This window comes from Pelodiscus sinensis, chromosome 1, assembly GCF_049634645.1.
Source record: "Pelodiscus sinensis isolate JC-2024 chromosome 1, ASM4963464v1, whole genome shotgun sequence".
Lineage (NCBI taxonomy): Eukaryota > Metazoa > Chordata > Testudines > Trionychidae > Pelodiscus > Pelodiscus sinensis.
Window position 1 is genome coordinate 193,571,269 of NC_134711.1, and position 21,641 is coordinate 193,592,909.

A 21,641-nucleotide genomic window follows, 5' to 3' on the forward strand; every position below is an offset into this window, starting at 1 on the left:
CGCGGCACGGAGTCCACACTAGTGGACATTTAAAAATGGCGGCGCCCGGCTTTATGCAAATGAAGCCCGGGAATTCAAATCCCGGGCTTCATTTGCAACTCTGGTTGTCTACATTACCACCCTAGTTCGAACTAGGGTGGTAGTGTAGACATACCCATAAAGATATAAAGAAGGTAGATCAGAAACATTACATATTAAAGACCAGGGTGTGTCCTAATTCGGGGGCCAGATTATCCTACACCTGCCTGTTTATAAGTTTCTTCTCTGAAGCATCTTGTACTGGCCACTGTCAGAAACAGGATAGTGGATTAGATGGACCACTGGTTTGATCCAGTCTTGCAGTCCCTGGCTATGACTACACTGGTGGGTTCTTGCGCAAGAGTTCCTGTGCAAGAACCTTGCACAAGAACACGTCCACACGGCCATGTGCTTTTGCGCAAGAGCATCCATGGTAGTGTAGATGCTGTCTTGCACAAGAAAGCTCTGATGGCCATTTTAGCCATAGGGCTTTCTTGTGCAAGAAACCCCTGCCATGCGTCCACACTGCCCTCTTGCGCAAGGGCTCTTGTGCAAGAGAGCTTACAGTTGTTAGAAAAGAGCGTAGCTCTTGAGCAAGAAGCCCTCTTCCCATGCTTTACTGTAAATCTTCATGCACAAGAGTGGGCAGACTGTGTGGATCCTCTGCGGATTCTTGCGTGGACTCCCCAGCTGATCTCAGGCTCCACGTGCATTATTTCAAAGTGCGCAGAGCCCAGGGTTAGCTGGGGAGTCCTGAGCTGAACCTGGCTCCGCATGGCATTTCAAAGTGGCAGTGCCACATGGAGCTTGGGGTCAGTGGGGGACTCTGATTCCCCCACTTACCCCAGGCTCCATGTAGGTGCTTTTGCTTTGAAATGCACAAGAGCCCCCATTGGGGACTGTTTTACTTTTCAAAGCTGGCACACTGCATGCAGCCTGGGGCCAGCAGAAAATCTCACTGACTCCGGGCTCCACATGGGTGCTTCTGCTTTGAAAGTGAATGGAGCCCTGAGTCAGCTGGACTTCCAACTGGCCTGGGCTGCATGCAGTGTGCCAGCTTTGAAATGTACAAGAGTCCCTCCTGGGGCTCTTGTACATTTCAAAGGAGGAACACGGAAGTGCCTATCAACTAGTTGAGTAGTCAATGGACTATTAGTTGAGTAGTCAATTGACTACTAGTTGAGTAGTCAATTCCATTGACTTCTCAATTAATAAATTAACCGATATTTAGCACTCTTAGTTGTATCTCTTCAAGAATTGTTGTTGCACAAATGTGCCCCATCGTTCAAACTCATTTTGTATTCAGATAGACAGATAATGGACTTGCATGCATCTTTCTCTCTCTTGTGATTCACACACAGGCTTAACATGGCCTGATAAAAGTGGGTCATACTTGCTAAGAAGCAGAAGTGTACTGAGAAAGTTTCTGTTTTGTTCCAGTGAATGTATCAGTGACCCTATAAACAAAATCAATCCCCGTTCAGAAAGAAAAAGAATGACATTCAATATGCACTCAAGGAGTTTTTTCCAGTTATCAGTTTCTATTTATTTCACTTGAGAGTAAGTTTTCAATTGAACTGTCAGCTAGTGCTGCTCTACTAGCTGATTTCCATGTAATATAGTTATCTTTATGCGATACTGAAATTTCATGTGAAAGTATTTGATCTTTCAACTTCCACCAACCTCTACTGATACTCCAACTGTATGGATCAGACAGTACTGATGCATTTGAAGTATTACTGTTAAAAATGAAACAGGGTACACTGTACAGAGACTGCCTTTCCATGCTTCAGCAGAGCCAGTCTCTTGTGTAGATCTCTCCATTTGGAAGAGTTTTTGTCAGCAGATGAGTGGGAAAAGCATGGTTCTCCGCATTTTTCAATACAGTATATTATTTGGAATCTGAAAACAACTAACTTTGAGAAACGACTACATTTGAACAATTCTTATCAAGAAGTCCAATATAAGGTTCTGATGCCTCTGTTGTTACACTGTGTCCTGTGCTAGTCATAAGTTCTTGCTCTAGCTGTGCAGCATCTCTGAGGTCCTCATTTTCTGCCTGCATAGTCTCTAAATCAAGCATAGATTCTGCATCTGTCACTACTGTTGTCATTTCTGTGTCTTGATTAATGACCTCCTCATTTTGAGGCAGTGGCATTGAAATGTCATTTGTGGGTACAAAGTTTTCATCATCAGAACTGGAAGTGTCACTGTCAGTTTGGTCACTGTCTAATGGCTGAGGCATCTTTTCTATGTTAAATGATGTTATTGGCTTTAAACTCTTAATTGCTGCTTCACTCTGTTGCTCTCACCGTCTCTCACTTGCACCACTTTCAAATCTTCATTTCATTTTTATAAAGGGGTGCTTTTAAAACACAGTAACACACAATAAACTAATTTGCTAAAGACTACTTATTATACAAAATTTTAATTGTATATATTTTGCAATGAATATTATATAATAACTAGCCAATTAGCCCGTCATAAGACGGGATTTTCAGGTCTCTCCTCCACATCGGTCTTCTCTCCTGAGCCTCCGGTCTCTCACGCCGTCTCTCTCTCTCTCTCTCTCTCTCTCTCTCTCTCTCTCCTACTGCCTCCCCCCCTCTCTCTTTCAGCCCTCCTCCCCCTCCTGCCTTTCCCTCGGGGGTCCATGGAGCCCAAACGGCCGTTTGGGCTCCACTCTCCCCATGCTGCTTTGGGATTATGGAGCCCAAACGGTCGCTTGAGCCACTTGCTCCCACGCGGCGGCCTGGCTGAGCGGCGCAGAAGTCAGCTGAGTGCCACAGCGGGGGGCGAAGGGGGGCGGGGTGGTGACGTTCACAGCCAGGGGGCGGGGCCTGGAACCGATGTCATGCTGCATATCACCACCCCGCCCCCCCTTCACCTCCCGCCATGGCACTCACCTGACTTCTGCGCCATTCAGCTGGGCCGCCGCGAGGGAACAAGTGGCGCAAGTGGCCGTTTGGGCACCGCACTATCCATGCAGCACGGGCCGCCCAGAGGGAACAGCCAGCATTTCAGGCAACAGCGCCCCCCAGAGGGAACAGCCAGCATTTCAGCGTTACAGACTCTCAGACACTGGGGCTATGTCTAGACTGCAAGCCTCTTTCGAAAGAGGCTTTTTCAAAAGTATCTTTCGAAAAAGCCTCTTTCGAAAATGAGCGTCTAGACTGCAAGAAGTACTTTCGAAAAAGCAAGCCGCTTTTTCGAAAGAAAGCAGCAAGTGAGTCTGGATGCTCTCTTTCTAAAAAGCCCTGTTGGCATTCAAGAACGCCTTTTTTCGAAAGAGCACTTTTGAAAAAAGGCGTTCTTCCTCGTGAAATGAGGTTTACCGCCGTCGAAAGAAAAGCCGCGTTCTTTCGATTTAATTTCGAAAGAACGCGGCTGCAGTCTAGACGCAGGTGAAGTTTTTTCGAAAAAAGGCTACTTTTTTCGAAAAAAACCCTGAGTCTGGACACAGCCTGGGCTACTATATTATGTAATAATAGTTTGGGAGTGTTATTTACTATAGACCTTAAAGCTTATTTCAAAGTCTTGAAATTTCATCAGCTAACATGTTCCTGTTATTAAATTCCCCTAATAACTGGTGTGTTGTTATAAATATGAACATAGGGCAATTAGATATAAAGTTCATTATACAACTAGAATTAAAAGTTTACTATCACAAAAAAAGTCTTTAAAAGTGAATCTAAAACTGGGCAAAATAACTTATTTCAAAATAATAACTCTCAAAATAACTATTTCGAAATAGCATCTCCACGCTATAGGGAAGCCTCAAAATTAGTCCGAGGCAGGCTCCTTTAATGTGGATGCGCTACCTTGACTTAGAGCCCCCAGAAGCACCGGGGAGTAATTTTTTTGAATGACTCTGGGGAGTCATTATTTTGAGTGAGAGTGATCATGAAACATAGCGTTCATGATTCTAAAGAATAGTAGAAGGGAGAACAGCAAAATAGAGACAATGGATTTCAGGAAGGCATATTTTGGTAAACTCAGAGAGCTGGTAGGTAAGATCCCATGGGAAGCAAGAGTAGGAGGAAAAACAACTGAAGTGAGTTGGCAGTTTTTCAAAGGGACATTATTAAGGGCCCAAAAGCAAGCTATTCTGCTGTGCAGGAAAGATAGAAAGTATGGCAAAAGATCGACTTGGCTTAACCAGGAGATTTTGTATGATCTAAACATCAAAAAGGAGTCACATAAATAGTGGAAACTAGGGCAAATCACAAAGGATGAATATAAGCAAATAATACAGGTATGCAGGGTCAAGATAAGAACGGCAAAGGAACAAAATGAGCTTAAACTAGCTATAGACATAAGGGCAACAAAAAGACTTTCTACAAATATATTAGAAGTAAGAGGAAGACCAAGGACAGGGTAGGCCCATTGCTCAGTCAGGAGGGAGAAACAATAACAGGAAAAGAGGTGCTTAATAACTTCTTTGTTTTGGTCTGCACCAAGAAGTCTGATGATGAAGGAATGCCTAACATAGTGAATACTAGTGGGATTGGGGTAGCTTTAGAAGATAAAATTAAAAAAAGAACAAGTTAAAAATTACTTAGAAAAGTTAGATGTCTGCATGTCACCAGGGGCTGATGAAATGCATTCTAGAATTCTCAGAGAGCTGATAGAAGAGGTGTCTGAGCTTTTAGCTATCATATTTGAAAAATCATGGAAGACAGGAGAGATTCCAGAAGACTGGAAAAGGGCAAATATAGTGCCCATCTATAAAAAGGGAAATAAGAACAACCCAGGAAACTATAGACCAGTCAGCTTAACTTCCGTGCCAGGCAAGATAATGGAGCAAGTAATTAAGGAATTCATCTGCAAACATCTGGAAGATTATAAAGTGATAGGTAACAGCTAGCATAGATTTGTAAAGAACAGATCGCATCAAACCAATCTGATAACTCTCTTTGATAGGATAACAAATCTTGTGGATAAGGGAGAAGCGGTGAACGTGGTATATCTAGACTTTAGTAAGGCATTTGATATGGTTTTGCATGATCTTCTTATCAATAAACTAGGCAAATACAACTTAGATGGGGCTACAATAAGGTGGGTGCATAACTGGCTGGATAACCTTATTCAGAGAGTAGTTATTAATGGTTCACAGTCATACTGGAAAGGCATAACAAGTGGGGTTCTGCAGGGGTCTGTTTTAGGACCAGTTCTGTTCAATATCTTCATCAATGATTTAGATTTTGGCATACAGAGTATGATTATTAAATTTGCAGATGATACCAAGCTGGGAGGGGTTGCAAATGCTTTGGAGGATAGGGTCATCATTCAAAATGGTCTGCAGTAAATAGGATGAAGTTTAATGAGGACAAATGCAAAGTACTCCACTTGGGAAGGAACAATCAGTTTCACACATACAGAATGGGAAGCAACTGTCTAGGAAGGAGTACTGCAGAAAGGGATGTAGGGGTACTAGTGGACCACAAGCTAAATGTGAGCCAGCAATGTGACACTTGCAAAAAAAGCAAACATGATTCTGGGATGCATTAACAGGAGTGTTGTTAGCAAGACACGAGAAGTCATTCTTCCGCTCTACTCTGCGCTGATTAGGCCTCAATTGGAGTATCATGTCCAGTTCTAGGCACCAGATTTCAAGAAAGATGTGGAGAAATTGGAGAAGGTCCAGAGAAGAGCAACAAGAATGATTAAAGGTCTAGAGAACATGACCTATGAAAGAAGACTGAAAGACTTGGGTTTGTTTAGTTTGGAAAGAAGAAGACTGAGAGGGGGCATGATAGTGGTTTTCAAGTATCAAAAAGGGTGTTTACAAGGAGGAGGGAGAAAATTTTTTCTTCTTGGTCTCTGAGGATTGGACAAGAAGCAATGGGCTTAAACTGCAGCAAGGGAAGTTTAGGTTGGACATTAGGAGAAACTTTCTAACTGTCAGGGTGGTTAAACACTGGAATAAATGCCTAGGGAGATTGTGGAATCTACATCTCTGGAGATATTTAAGAGCAGGTTAGGTAGGCATCTGTCAGGGATGGCCTAGAGGGTGCTGGGTCCTGCTGTGAGGGCAGGGGACTGGATTCAATTTCCTCTCAATGTCCCTTCCAATTCTAATGTTCTATGATTCTATGAAATAGCAACAATGGAGTGTCCACATTACTTCAACTTCAAAATAACTATTTCAAAATAAGTGTTGTTCCTCGTGGACAGCAGGCATTATTGAGATAACCAGTCTCTTATTTTGAAATAACGGGCTTGGTAGTGTGGACACTCCGCTTGTTATTTCAAAATACGGGGAATTATTTTGAAATAACTCCCTAGTGTAGACCAGAGCTCTGAGACTAACAAAAATAATATGTAGTATCATGAGCTTTTGTGAGCAAAACCCACTTATTGGAAACCTGGTATACTGCAGAGGTGTTGAGCTTGGTTTGCGGGAGAAAGAAATGAATGACTGACTTGTCATAGGCTACTTTAACAATCCAGCAGGCTTTTCTCAGAAACTATATGGAAATGCCATAAGTAAAAGAATAGGAACATCAACATTTTTCAATAAAAATCTCATAAGGACACTACAGTTTAAAATGGAAAGAGTATTGCAATCCTAATAAAATGTATACAATCTCTGGTATAGTTGGATCAGAGCTCTAAAGTGGATCAAAATTTGAGAACACCTCAAATGTCAAGTGTGCTTAGTTCTGGGGTTTCTTTTTATCTCAGGATACAGAGAATACAAAGAGGTCAGTGGAAAAATCTGGATTAGATCTGTGTTCTGCACTTGGACAAACTCTAAGCCATCCTCTAGGTTTTGAACAATTGACAAAAGAGCACAGGTTTTGTTGTCTTGCTTGTTGGTCTAATTTGTCCTATTTTAAGGAAGCTGTGAGGAGAATGTTGATGGGGAAGTTTTGTTATTTAAAGCTCTGTTCAACAGATCCACCATCACCACCAACTGCCAAAAATTAAATAAGTTTGGATTTGATATGAAATCATTATGATTGAAGAGACTTCAGTAAAATAGTCACTTGAATGCTGGAGAAACAATTTCTGTAGCTTGAACTCACAGAATAAAAGCTTTAGAAGGCAATCTCATCTCAGTATCTTCAAGTGGATGCATTTTGATATCAGGTTGCCATAGTAACTTCTGAAGGCGTACGACTTTTGCCTTGTTTAACCTGTTCTAAGCACAACTGTACTCTCAGTCTAAGGCTTCAGATGAGACCTTTTCTCTCTGCTTCTTTATTATTTGCATTAATTTTCTAGGTATTGATCCTCACGGAGGAATCAGAATTAAGGCTACAGTGCTGCCATGGCAGCACTCGGTATGTCCTTTTCATTATGTGAATTGGTTGTGGATACAGTTCCTTGCTTTCTTTTGAAGTAAGCAGGTCTGTAATGGAAGCTGTACTAAATTATTGCTCTTTGAACTGGTGACAAAAGATAGGTTGTGCTTTTTTTCTTCCTAAATTTGCATGTTCCTTCCACAGCAATGAGTGTATATAGACATCTCAGGAAAAAAATACCATTTTGGTACAAAATATCCTGCAGGAAAAAATCCAAATGACAGGAGAATTAGTCCATTTTTAGACACGATCCTTTATGTTGGTCTGTTTGTGTAAACTCTAAAATCTTAAGCAAATTTAAAGTGGGTGTTTTCTGTTTGCAAACCAAGGGGAAAAAAAGATAGATAAATCAGTAGCTATGCTGAAATGTGTAGTTTTGAACAGCTGACAAGATTTCACAGCATATAAAAGATTTTTTTTCCTGGACTTTGATTTATGGAGTTAATACATGATTGCTCTGTCCACAGGAATTTAAAAAATTACTCCTGAGTCCACACACACAGCAGAATTCTGCATTTGCTCCAAAAACAGGGTTACCATTTATATGCTTTTCCCATTGCGACACCTATTACATTTTTAAATGCCTTTCTCCCATCGTCATCAAATGTAGCTTATAAAATTGATGCCAGTCATTACTATGTTAATTTACTTTTCAGTTATATCATTATTTCCAACAGATTCTCCATGTTTATATAATTTAGGGTAGGGGTGGACAATAATACAATGACGGTTCGCCGGGGTTAGCCCCAGCAGCCTGCCGCTGCTTATATTAACTGCTCAGCCACAGGTACTGGTGATCGCAGCATCTGTTGGCTCTGGATTGCTGTTCCCAGCCAATGAGAGCAGCAGGAAATGGTGTGGACTGGGGCACAGCTTCCCACCCTCAAGAAATACCCAGTCAAAGGTGAAGTTATCCCTAAAAGCTGTAATAGTACCTCTAGGACATTATCAGCTGATAATGGCTGGGCAGGCAGAGGGCCAGGAGAGAGAAGCGAATTATCATCTTTAGTTGCCTATACCTGCTAGACCAGACACTTCTCATTGTTCCTTATTATTATCCCTGTTAGCTATGAGCCTTTTGCTTCCCCCGTGAAATTTTACCCTACTTACAAGCCTCTGAAAAATCTGTTCGCATATGGTAAGTAGAGACTTGGTAAACTTTGGCAAGTAAATTTTCTGAAGGTTCTGTCTGCACTGAGCATGATATTCCCTCCCTCGCAGCTCCTCCTATACACCCACTGCACTGTGCATATTCCATTTCCACCAAGAGACTGGGAATGCACCAATCCAGGGCTGCAGGGACTGAGTCTGGCTTTCGCCGCAGTTTCTCCTCCTGGCTGCAGGGCACCTGATCACAGTACAAGAAGACTCTCTCTCCTATGCTCTCAGTGCTATCACTGCTGGTGCCTAGGTGGCAAGGAAGAGAATGAAGTGGTTATATATAATGTAGAGAGGCAATGAACAGAACAATTGCTACCCACCCTTCATTCCGCTTCTGCTATTTGCCACGCTCACTAGTTCAGTTTAGTTTTGGTTGAAGTGTAAATTCTTTGCAGGCAGGGAACCTGTCCTGTTATGTCTTCTAAATATTAAGGGACTCTAAAAGGTTTTAGCATGGAAAGGAGGCTGCTTAGAGCAGGCTTGATTGAACCATCTAAACGAGGACAGGCCTGATATAAACTTGACTTTGTCAATTTCATGCGGTGAGTTTAAAAAAAATAAAGACAACTCTAGAATTAGATAATACACTCTTGAATGCTTCCCCCCCCTCAGAGAACTGCACATGTGTGTATTCCATGTACATCAAAATGACTCTTTCTCCCTCCCTCCCATCCATACCCTCCCCCCCCCAAAACTGAGACTGCCTTTCAGAAGGACTGAGCTTACTCTGGCCCAGTTGAAACCATTGGCAGTTGAAGGTGCTTGGCACATGAAAATGTGACTGCTAGTTTATTTTATATTCATCTTTAGTTGTGCCATTGGAAATTTTTTCCGCTTACAAGTAGGGATGTAAGCGAGTAGTTGACTACCCAATAAGCCTAGGCTTATCAGGTAGTTGAGTGACTACTCACTTCCCCCCCCCCCCCCCACTCCCTTGCTGCCTCTGTATCAGAGGCAGTAGTGGGAGGTAGGAATAGGGAGCTGGCTTAAAATCTGGTTCCCCCTGGCACCATCTAGGTGGTGTGTGCGGGGGGAGGGTTCTGGGGCAGAGCCGCAGTGGCCCCAGAGCCACCCTGGCTTGCACCGGCCCCGGGATCTACCTCCGTTATGGCTCTCCATTTTAAATGAAGTAGGAACTGCTAGGCTCTTAGTGCATTTAAAATGTAGAGCCGTAGCAGTCTTGGAGCCAGCGCGAGCCAGGACTGCTCAGACCTGGTTCGTGCCAACTCTGGGAGCTATTCTCACTGCAGCTCTGCAGTTTAAATGTACTAGGAGCAAAGCTGCCTGTGCACCCAGCTCCTCCTACATTTAGATGACAGGGCCAAAACGGATGTAGCTCCTGGAACCGGTGCAAGCTGGGATAGAGTGCTTCCCCGATCAACTAATTGTGTAGTTGATACAAATTATATCGACTACATGATTAACCAGTTACCTGCTTCTTAACAGCCTTACTTACAAACACTTTATAGTCAAATACCATGTATATTATGGGCTGCAATTTGCACCGTCTCTTGCAAACCAAAGGATGCCAACAATAGTAAAAATCAGTTGTCGGATTTATGTACAATTTATATAGGATATATCTTAGGGCCTCAGATTTTGATGGACCTCTAAATACAAAAAAAGACGGGTTTTTAGTTGCATTCTTGCCTATGTACTACTATGTATGCACATGTAAAACTTTATTTCTATTTTCATTATCCTTTCTGTTATAATAATAAATTTCTTTGGTAATGCTATGGGGCCTTTTAAACTTCTGCACCTAATGTCTGGAAGATAGCTAATGTGATGCTAATATTTAAAAGGGCTCTAGAGGTGATCCTGGCAATTACAGACTAGTAAGTTTAGCATCAGTACTGATCAAATTAGTTGAAACTATAGTAAAGAATAAAATTGTCAGACACATAGAGGAACATAATTTGTTGAGGAAAAGTTAACATGGTTTCTGTAAAGGGAAATCATGCTTTACTAATGTACTAGAGTTCTTTGAGGGGGTCAACAAACATGTGGACAAGGGGGATCCAGTGGATATAGTATACTTAGATTTCTAGAAGGCCTTTGACAAGGTCCCTCACCAAAGTCTCTTAAGTAAAGTAAGTTGTCATGGGATAAGAGGGAAGGTCCTCTAATGGATTGATAACTGTTTAAAAGACAGGAAACAAAGGGTAGGAATAAATGGTAAGTTTTCAGACTGGAGAGTGATAACTAGTGGTGTCCCCTAAGAGTCAGTACTGAGACCAATCTTATTCAATCTATTTATAGATGATCTGGAGAAAGGGGTAAACAGTGAGGTGTCAAAATTTGCAAATGATACTAAACTGCGCAAGATAGTGAAGACCAAAGCAGACTGTGAAGAGCTTCAAAAAGATCTCACCAAACTAAGTGATTGGGCAACAAAATGGCAAATGAAATGCAATGTTGATAAATGTAAAGTAATGCACATTGGAAAATATAATCCCAACTATACATACAATATGATGGAGACTAATTTAGCTATAACTACTCAAGAGAGAGATCTTGGAGTCCTTGTGGATATTTCTCTGAAAACATCCATTCAATGTGCAGCACCAGTCAAAAAAGCAAATAGAATGTTAAGAATAATTAAAAGGGAGAGAGAATAGGAAAGATAATATTGTTTCTGTATAAAACCACAGTATGCCCACATCTTGAATACCGCATACAGTTGTAGTCGCCTCATCTCAAAAAAGATACATTGGCATTGGAAAAGGTTCAGAAAAGGGCAACAGAAATGATTAGGGATTTAGAATGGGTCCCATACAAAGAGAGATTAAAAAGACTTTGACTTTTCAGTTTAGAAAAGAGGAGACTAAGGGGAGGTATGACAGAAGTCTGTAAAATCATGACTGGTGTGGAAAAAGTGAATAAAGAAAAATTATTTACTTGTTCCCATAACATAAGAACTAAGAGTCACCAAATGAAATTAATAGGTAGCAGGTTTAAAACAAACAGAAGTTTTTCTTCACATAGTGCACGGTCGGCCTGTGGAACTCCTTGCCAAAGGAGGCTGTGAAGGCCAGGACTTTAACAAGGTTCAAGAAAGAACTAGATAAATTCATGGAGGTTAGGTCCAGCAATGGCTAATAGCTGGGATGGGTAGGAATGATGTCCCTAGCCTCTGTCAGAGAGTGGGAATGGGTGATGGGAGAGGGATTGCTTGTTGATTCCCTGTTCCGTTCACCCTCTGGGACATCTGGTATTGGCCACTGTCAGAAGACAGATACTGGACTAGATGGACCTTTGATCTGACCCAGTATGCCTGTTCTTATGTTCCTATGACATACCTTAGGGCTTCGGCATGTTTTAATCTGGCCCTGATCAAAATTCCTAACTCCTCTTGCTAAATGTGTGAGTGCTAACTATTGACTGTCCAGAAGCCACACTGGCTACAGAATCCACAGTGTGAAGTAGTTCACTCTTGTTTCTCATTTGTCCTTTAGGTCTTTCAGCAGCCAAGTTGCTGACTGAGTCAGGCCTGAGTGTTGTGGTGTTGGAAGCCCGTGACAGGGTTGGAGGAAGAACTTTCACTGCAAGGGTAAGAATCCCCACAAATAGTATCTACATTACTGTGCTGATTTCTGAGCAGAGTCACCTGTGTACTGAAGAACCCCTTTGGAGGGTGCAATTCCAGAAGGGAGGCAAGCAGGAAAGTCCTTGACTATGCAGAACCAGGTGTGGGGAAAAGTGTGGAGTGTCTGTGCTGGCACAGAATTTTCCAGACTATTTACAAGTTCTGGGATTATCACACCTCCTCTCCAATCTTTTCCACATGGAAGGAAAAGAGGATTCTGTATGTAGCAAAAACTCACCTTGCAATGACGCTCTACAGAACTGTCTGTAAAGAGACCTACTGCAGAGCTTTTGCCTCTGTGGCTTCCTCTTGCAGATTTTCTGTAAAACAGGGTAGGGAGGCAGGGAAGTTGGCTTAAAATACTCAATTAACAAATAGCTTTTCTGAATTACATTGTTTATCTCATGATAGATTGAAAATGCCTTGGCTCTCTTCTTTTGTCTTTTGGGAAACCAGAATAAGCAAGTCCAGTATGTGGACCTTGGAGGAGCATACGTGGGGCCGACACAAAATCGCATCCTGCGGTTGTCTAAAGAGCTAGGAATAGAGACATATAAAGTGAATGAAGTAGAACATCTTATTCACCATGTCAAGGTAAGGTCGGATGCATCTCTAAAAAACACTGATTTAGATGAGTGTAGATTGTTGTAATTTTATTTCAGTGGCGATGCCTTTTTAGAAAATGGGTAGCGACGTACTATAAACACGTTCTGCTAATGGATCCATTTGTGAAGTCTTAATGTAGTAATTTGTGCTTGCATATTGTGTCTTCAATTAAAAGATTTCAGAATGTGTTAAACTCAGTGTTTTTGATGGTGGTTACTGACTGATTTTTTTTGGTGCATAGCTGCCTGGCGCTGACTTTCAGAAGTGCTGAACACTGACAGCTCCTCCTAACATTTAGTAGAAGCTGTGGATATATCTTAAGTTGGGCACAGCTAAGATGGTGGCCACTTCTGAAAATTTTGGACAAAGAATTAAGCTTTCCAAGTCAAATATTAGGCCCGTTTTACAGATGGGGGAACTACAACACAGCTTAAGTAATGCTCTGATCTCACATAGTGCTGAGTGCCCTCGGAGTTGAGGGTGTTCAGAATCTTATGCAACTGGCTCCCAAATGACTCATCCAAGATCTGAAAGAAAGGACATCTATGTGGCAAAGCAAAAGCCCAGATGTTCTGAGTCCTTGTCCTATGCCTGACACAAAAGAATATCTTTCCACCTGTTAAACATGCAGTAATCATGCATCCGTCTAGAAGAGAGACTTTCAAAGTGTTACATTTACCCATATGGGTGTAATACTGTGGAAAGCTATTGTTATATGGTCTTGTGACAAGTGAAGTGTGCAGCCAGTAAAGTTTCAAGATTTTCGATGCGTAATTCAAATTTAAATAAAAATTTAACAGACTTAACAACTGCAATGAAAGATCTTCAGTGTCGTATTTTTTTCAACTATTTTTCCTGTCTGATTCTTATGAAAAAAGCCCCTTCTCAAAGCCAATGATGTAGCTTTTTATGCTGATGCTGAATAATTCTTACTACCACACCAGCATCAATAAGACCATGGGAATTGACTGTACATAATGTATCTTTCCTATTATAATAGGAATATAATTGATGGGATATCAAATACTGTCAAGGGTTAAATATTTATTTCTTTAAAGGTAAATGTTTTGATTTCATTATGATTATTTTTACCTCTTCTTTTCCATTTACTTCTCTATTTATCCCACAATGGAAGAATATTATTATAATATTATTGTCACGGATCTAAAGGTCATGCTTTGCCTCTTGTCCTTTAAACAGTTTTTCTTAGAAGGTATTTCGGTTAGTGATAGGCCAAAATCTCAAGGCAGGACCCTGTGATTCTACTACTTTGCGATTGGGTCCACGGTTTCATCTTTGCTTTGTGTCTCTGTTGCTTTTTCAGCAGATCCAAAGTAGTTTGGATCACAGTTGGAGAATTTCCTTCTTAAAAAGTGTGTAACCAGTGGATGTTTTTGGCGACCTCAGACAAAATTTTCAAAATAAGCCAGTATTAATTAGAAAACAGGAGCATGGTATTTAGGCATGTTGGGTCAAGAAAATAAATCAAAGCCAAAACACATAATTCTTACCTGACCTGACCGTTCGTCCTTGTTTAGTTAAGCCTGTTCCTCTTTGTCCTTGCAGCTAATCGCTCTCTGATCCTGTGTTTTGCCAACCTGTCATCGTTTCACATACACCCTGGGAAGTCCCTCACAGCTCACCCAGAACCCCTCCTTTTTCTAAGATCTTTGAGGTTTTCTAATGTTGTAGTGTTCTCTTTGATTTCTCTGTTCTTAGCCTGGACATAACAGTAGTGTTTCCAGGATTGGGCGGACGAGTTGCCTCTTCAAAGCTATGAACCTGGCTGTTGTGTTTGAACGTTCTTCTGGGATGTTCCTTATGTAGAACATTGTTTTACATTTTTTGCTTAATTTCTCTAACAAATTCTCTTGATCTCATGTTTTGCTCAATTTCTCTAACAAATTCTCATAGCAAGTAACCCAACATAAACACATATGAAGGCATGCATCATACACAAAAAATAATATGGTATGTTACAATGTATCATAAATAGAAACCTTAATTATAATTAAGTAAATAGGGTGAGTGCTTTAAATGAGGCAGGAACTTCTATTGTACAGCTAACTCCGTTTCTTAATCCTGGCTTCTTGCAATTTGATTTCTTGGTTATTATTTATAAATTGCGTAAGTATACAGATGTCTTGCCTTTAATCATTTAAGCTTCCAAAGCTTTTCCTCACAGTATTCCAGAAGCAATGCACACACCAAAGGCCAGTCTAGATGGTGACAAATGGTGTCTGCACCCTGAAATCTAGGGGAAGATATCAAAACTTTTGACCGAAGTTCTGTCCTGTCAACTGAATTTCAAAGTGTCCAAAAGTCTGCCAGCTCTAAATGGATTCAGATCCAAACACTAACTCCAAACTTTGTAGTGCAGGCCAAATCTACTAATGTGACTCTTGGGGAATTGATGAAATCTAATTTTTCTATTCTCTTTACAGTATTCTATCAGAAATCCCTGTACATCTTTTAAAATTAGCTACTGCTTTTATGTATACCCAAGAGCAAAATCAAGCCCTTTAAAGTCAATTTAGTTCATTTCAGTGGTTTTTTAAAATCTGAATAATGTATGGTTCTTTGTACAGCAAAATTAAATACTGTGCCTTGTTTATCTCTGAGTAAGTCCCTCCTCATTAGGCTTTGTCATCTAGATTTGGTTCTGCATTTATTTCTCTTTAATCTTCTTTAAGTACCCAGTTCTATTGCATGATTTTTTTCCTCCTTGCTTTTTGCATTGTTTGATACCTTTATAGACGTTTGAACATAGTAATTCTTGCTCTGCATATTTTGTTTTGGTGAACAGTGATGTCTCTCTTTGCTAGTCTTTTAAAGGAGATTAAATCTACATACTGTATTTGCTTTTGCTTGCTATTGCATCAGCCTTATTTAGAAAAATAATCATAGCTCTGGGAATAGTGTGTGCTGGTTTCTGCAAGTTAAAGCCAGCAGAAGCAATGTATGCTTATATGCCAGAATTTACAAACATGCATGTCTAATATTAAGATCCTAAATATATGATTTTTATTGAGCTGTTTAAGTAACTGAATTTTCAAAGGTTCTAAGTGCTTGCAGTTCCTGTTCACTTGATTTGTGGGAGATAAATATTTCTTAAAATCAAACTATTTTTATATAGAAGCCTCTTGTATAGTGATTTAAGAAAATGTTGTCCAGAGGTTTTATTTGTCTTATCAAAATGCTGACTATTGTTTCTACTGGCAATCATGTTGGATTAAAAAAAAAACCCAGACAATATATATATAATCCAGATATTTGCCATCTGTTTACATTACTGTTAATTTATATCAAGCATGGGACAAAAATCCTTCTAAAGGAGTGCATTTAAATATGGATGTGGATTTACCAAATTATCAGCAGAGCTGCCTATTGATGTGACTGTTATTGTATCTCAAAGCCCTTTAGGCTAATCCCATTATCAATGCCTATATGATCATGAAAATTTTGTGTTTAAAACAACGATCTGCAATTTTTATCATATACAAAAGAGAAATTTATTTGTCAGGTGTAATGGCTGGAATTAGGAGGTGGTGCTAAAAAAAATCTGTGCATAGAAATACTAGAAGATTTACCCAGCATTGCTTGGGTCCTTAACTCAAATAAGTTTTGTTTTTCTTCATTTAAATAATTGTTCTGAAGTGGGGCTTGGGATGAGGGGTTCAGTATGCAGGGGGCCCTGGGGAGAGAGGACAACGCCAGCCCTCTGTCACTGCAGCAGCTTGAAGTCAGGTGAGAAGTGCCTCTCCATGGCTGCTGCAGCTGGCACAGCTGGAGGAGAAGTGCATACCCCAAGTTGGGAGACAGACAGACACACAAACTGACCTACACAAACAAACAAACTCTCTGAAACTTATAGTAGATAGCTGTCTCTCTCTTCACCCTGTCCCTTGCTGTCCGGTCCCCATCTTTGGCCCCTGGCTGCCCCTGTAGTCATTTTATGGTTTAACTCCCTCCTACCAGACTCTTTCCTTTCCTCTTTATGAGATACTATCGAATCCCACATGTATCCCGTTATTCTGGCACAATCATACCCTGACCTTGCTTTAAGTTATGATAAGAGGATGCTGCATACCAAATTTGGTGGTCCTAGCTCTTACCATTTAGGAGGAGTTCTTGAAAAAATGAACTCACAGCCAGAGTGAGTATAATGTATAGTAAGATTTTATTGACGTGTTTGAAATTAATGATCCTCCAATTTTGAGTTTAAAAAGTGCTTCTTTCCCATAAAAAGAGAACAGTCCACCCTTGCAACAACACATCTCATGCCAACATGCTCATGTCTGTGATCTCATCTTTCCCATTCCCATCTGCAGAAAATTTCCAGATGCTCTTGCCAGCATCACAACATTCCATTTTACACCTGTGTTTCAGCAGCCTGACAGAGCTCACTCCTCCAAGGCAATCCATGAGACTAGGGTGGACTCACTAGTGCTCTTTTTATGATACAGCTCTTCATTATAATTCACACTCATGTTTCTTGCCACCATCCAGAACTGTTCGTAATGGAATATCGTGTTTCTTATGTTGCATGTGTCTTATGGCATCGCTGTAAGAGGTAACAACACATTTATCTTTTAAAACTCCCTGGGTGCGTCTAGACTGGCATGATTTTGCGGAAATACTTTTAACGGAAAAGTTTTTCCGTTAAAAGTATTTCCTCAAAAGAACGTCTAGATTGGCACAGATGCTTTTGTGCAAAAGCATCCGGGCCCCGTATAGACGCGCTTTTGCGCAAGAAAGCTCCTATGGCCATTTTAGCCATCGGGTTTTCTTGCGCAAAAAATTAAGATGCCTGTCTACACTGGCCCTCTTGCGCAAGTATTCTTGTGCAAGAGGGCTTATCCCTGAGTGGGAGCATCAAAGTATTTGCGCAAGAAGCACTGAATTCTTACAGTAGAAAGTCAGTGCTCTTGCGCAAATTCAAGTGGCCAGTGTAGACAGCTGGCAAGTTTTTACATAAAAGCGACTGCTTTTATGCAAAATCTTGCCAGTCTAGACGCACACCCTGTTGTCTTATGGTGGTGCACTGAAAATACCAAGCAGTAACTACTGAAGATGGTATCTGTCCAGACATGTAGTGTACCTGAAACTTTTCTCATGAAATGACAGTTGTCAAATCCCATTGGATATTTTCAAAACACTGAAGGCTGGACTGGCCAGCCCCTACATAAGTTAATGGAGTGGGACAGGATGCAGTCCTTTCACAGAGTTGGTACAGATTCTTGGCAGCAAGGACAGCTCCTGTTGCCTCCTAGAACCCTCACAAGAGCTATGTTCCCAACAGAGAGGAAGGTGGAGCTCTGTCTTCACCTGTGCATTAGCTAACAGAGCTGGCTGGTTGTGCATGAGGTAGGGTGCTGTACTGTATTCAAGACTGAGCCAGCAGTACCACTAGCGTACATAGCCTGGAAACTCCTAGGAGGAATTCCAGGTGAGCTAAATTGTCTGGTATGTCGCTGAAATCACTTTTCTTTTGACAGATGGTGAATATTTACTCTTGTCTACATAAAATCTTTGACTGAAATAACAAATGGGCATTAATCAGAATAGGTCACAATACTCATGTGAGTCTGTGTGAAATTCTTTGCAGCCCTCCTGGGTGTCATTCATTTTCAATATTACTGCGGAAATGACAGTGATTATTAAAATGTAGTTTGCTATAGTCTTGTTTATGAATTACAGCTGTGATACACTGCTGTATTGGGATTTAATTGGCAATGGGATAAGTATTGACAGTATCGGTAAGCATATGGATCAGTGGCGTTCGTGTATTTCTGTAGAATTGTACATATTGTACATCCATACGAATTAAGCAATATGATTTATTTAAGTCTGTTTCTTGCTTTACAAAAATTAATGGCAATTTCTATTAGCAAAGCTTAGTGTATAATGATTTAAATGGATTTTAAATGACTAGATTAAATTTAGACAATTTTTCTTAGTGCATCTCTTCTTTCTCTGAATGCATTATAATTAAAATTATGCAAGAATCGTAGTTACCATTAGTGGCAGGTGACTCAAAATGTCATCATCCCTCTTTCCCCTGGTCTTATTAATAGGGATTATTTCTCTGAAACACTGACAGCTGGTGTGCATGTAGGAATTAGGCCACTGTATAGAATCAGATTTCGTCTTGAGAGAAGCTGAGCATATCATGGTTTGAAAATGAAGCCAAATAAATTAGAGAGAGTAACAAAAATTATTAAAGGCCTAGAAAACATGACCTATGCTAGAAATTTGTTTGTCTGGAAAAGAGAATTCTGAGAGGGGATTCTCATGGGACGGACTCACTGCCACGGCACCTCCTTCCAGTAGCCCTGGGAATTAGCTCATTAGCCCATAGGGTGCCTCTCTCTGGCTGGTGTCTCCCCATGTCCGCACTCTACGCTGTCCCTTCTGGACCCATATCACTCCCAGACCATGGCATCCCCTTCAGGAACTGCCCTCCAATAGTGCCAACACCAGTGTCTCTCGGCCCCCTTCCAGGGGGTGTTTATCAGTCTCTTTACTCTGTGGTCCTCCCCTCCCAGGGAACACGCAATTTCCCTATACCCACCTTGCCTCCGTGACCCACTACCAGTCTTCATCTAGCCCCTGCCACAGCAGCAAACTGCAGTCTGCAGTGGCCACTCATCATTGGCAAGGGGGTGTGGACCTGCTGCCTTTGCCTATCCTGGCCGCCTCCCCACAGCCCTAGCACTCTCACCCCTTGCTTCAGGCCCTGCAGCCTGGGAGTGAAGCCAGGTCAGAGCTCTCCTGCCCTGCCTGCCTTTCCCCAGCCCTGCTGTGGTGTCTCAGGAAGCCTCCAGTTTTCCTGGCAGCCAGGTCTCTCCTGCTCCCCAGCTAGAGCAAGAGTCTATCTTCCTCCCTCCTGTAGCCCTTATTTATGTAGTCCCAGCTGGGCTCTAATTGGCTACTTACTATCTGCCACAGCTGTGGGCTTTGCTCTCAGCCCTCTCCTCGGGCTGGGTTTTTACCCTTAAAGGGACAGTGCAGGGCAGATGCCCCATTATAGGGACATAGCTTTCAAGTACCTAAAAAGGTGATACGAGGAGGAGGAAGAAAAAACATCCTCCTTACCCTCTTATGATAGGATGAGAAGCAATCGTCTTAACTTGCAGTGTGGGAGGTTTAGGTTGGCCATTAGGAAAAACTTTCCTAACTGTCAGGGTAGTTAAGGACTGGAATAAATTGCTTAAGGAGGTTGTGGAATCTCCAGCTCTGGAGATTTTTAAGAGCAGGGTAACACCTGTCAGGGATGGTCTAGAGAGGACTGCTGACCTCTTGAGATTCCTTCCAGTTCTAGTATTCTCTGATTCTATGACATTTAAAGTCATTTTTTAAATTACATGATCACAGAGGGACTTGGTGCTTGAATGTGTTGGTACTGGGATATGGAACTTTTTGACTTCACCTCAAATTTTACCCAGCTATAAAATGGTCCCGAGAGTGAGGAGAGGTAGCAGTCCATATCGTGGAAAAACACAGCCACCACCATCTTTGTGAAGTCAGCCTCACTGACATTCTGAAAAGAGAGGCCAAGGACTGAACAGTGAGAGACTTAAAATATGGTCTGACCCCTGAACTTGATCCTCTCCATGTTGTAGTTGAGGTACTAATCATTGATGGGAATGTGTAAGGACCTTGCCCTTGTGCTGTCTGCTTTGGCCCCACCCTGTGGATAAATGTACATCTTCACTTTCTAGTGCCAGGCATCTGGCAGTAATTGCAAGCTGTGAATTCACATTTAGATTATTTTTTAACAAATGAAAGTATGACAGCAGGATAAAAGGTGCTATGCACAGTTGCAGAAACAAAATTGTACAGTACCTAGTCGCTCCTCTCAGTACTGTCTTATCTGCATTCAGAAATACTAAATATCAATGAATTTCGCTTGAACTCTGCCAAGTATGCCCTTACGGTTTTTGTGTGGATGGAAGGAATAAGAAAAATTACATGATCAAACAAGATTTTTTGATTAATTAAAATTGGCAGATGAATGGAAGGAAACTTTGAGTCCTTTTCTTCTGTTTCCTAGGAGATAAGGATAAGCAGACCTAGTACCCACTCAGCTTGTTTAATCCAGGCTGCTTGGAGCAAGCCTAAATTGCACTCAGTTATAATGACCTTTTTTTTTCTTATAATGCTGATTTAAACATTATAATAGAAACGGAGACTAGACAAATTATTATTTCATATAGGAACAGCTGGTTGATTCCCATAGGTTTCACACATGCCCGTTGGAGTCGGTCTGGCCTCCGATATCAGTTTAAGCCAACAAATTTCAAAGCCTGGAGCATCATAAAATTTGAGTGAGCCCAACTTTTTTTGTTTGTTTTAAATAAAATATATTTTCTGGTTTGTGCAAGGGCCCTATCACTTTACCAAAACTAGAAACGAGCAGAAATCTAGAAATGCACACACAGGGTTATTTTTACAATGAAACACCAGACATTGTCAATGGGATTAGTTTTATAAACATTTTTATTCAAGCATAAAAAGGCACAGAAAGAAAGGCTGGCAAATTCATTTGCACTGATTTCTGGTGACACTTCTTTTACTGACTGGTATTAATTTTATGCACTTTAAAAAACTTATTACTTTTTAAAGGTAACCAAGGGTCTGAGAGATTGTACAAGGTCATCTGTTAGCAGAACTGAGAGCAGAACTAGGGGCTGTAATATGGCAGATCATAGTTTTGACCACTCAGCTAGATCCACTGCCTTGCAGAATGATGGGTCTAAGTCAGTGTTTCTCAAAGTGGTCCGCAAAACCACTTGAGAAACATTTTAACTGGCTGTTCTGGTTTTTTACTTATGGTTGCCGTAGCCACAGTGTATTGGCTCTGTTTCGCCGTTTGCAGCAAAGGGAAGCTGTGGGAAGCGTTGTGGGCCAGGCTACTGGTTCTTGTGGCTCCCCTTGGCTGCAAATGATGAAAT

At 41.2% G+C, this 21,641-nt stretch overlaps 1 protein-coding gene across 1 annotated transcript in view; it reads left to right on the plus strand.

Moving 5' to 3' along the window:
* The window catches only part of LOC102458176 (amine oxidase [flavin-containing] B), a 71,597-nt gene that overhangs the window by 18,411 nt on the left and 31,545 nt on the right, over positions 1-21,641 (plus strand). Inside the window, exons 2-3 of the mRNA XM_075912844.1 lie at positions 11,948-12,042; positions 12,535-12,672. Of these exons, the coding sequence (XP_075768959.1) occupies positions 11,948-12,042; positions 12,535-12,672 (233 nt within the window). The remainder of the gene's footprint in view (positions 1-11,947; positions 12,043-12,534; positions 12,673-21,641) is intronic.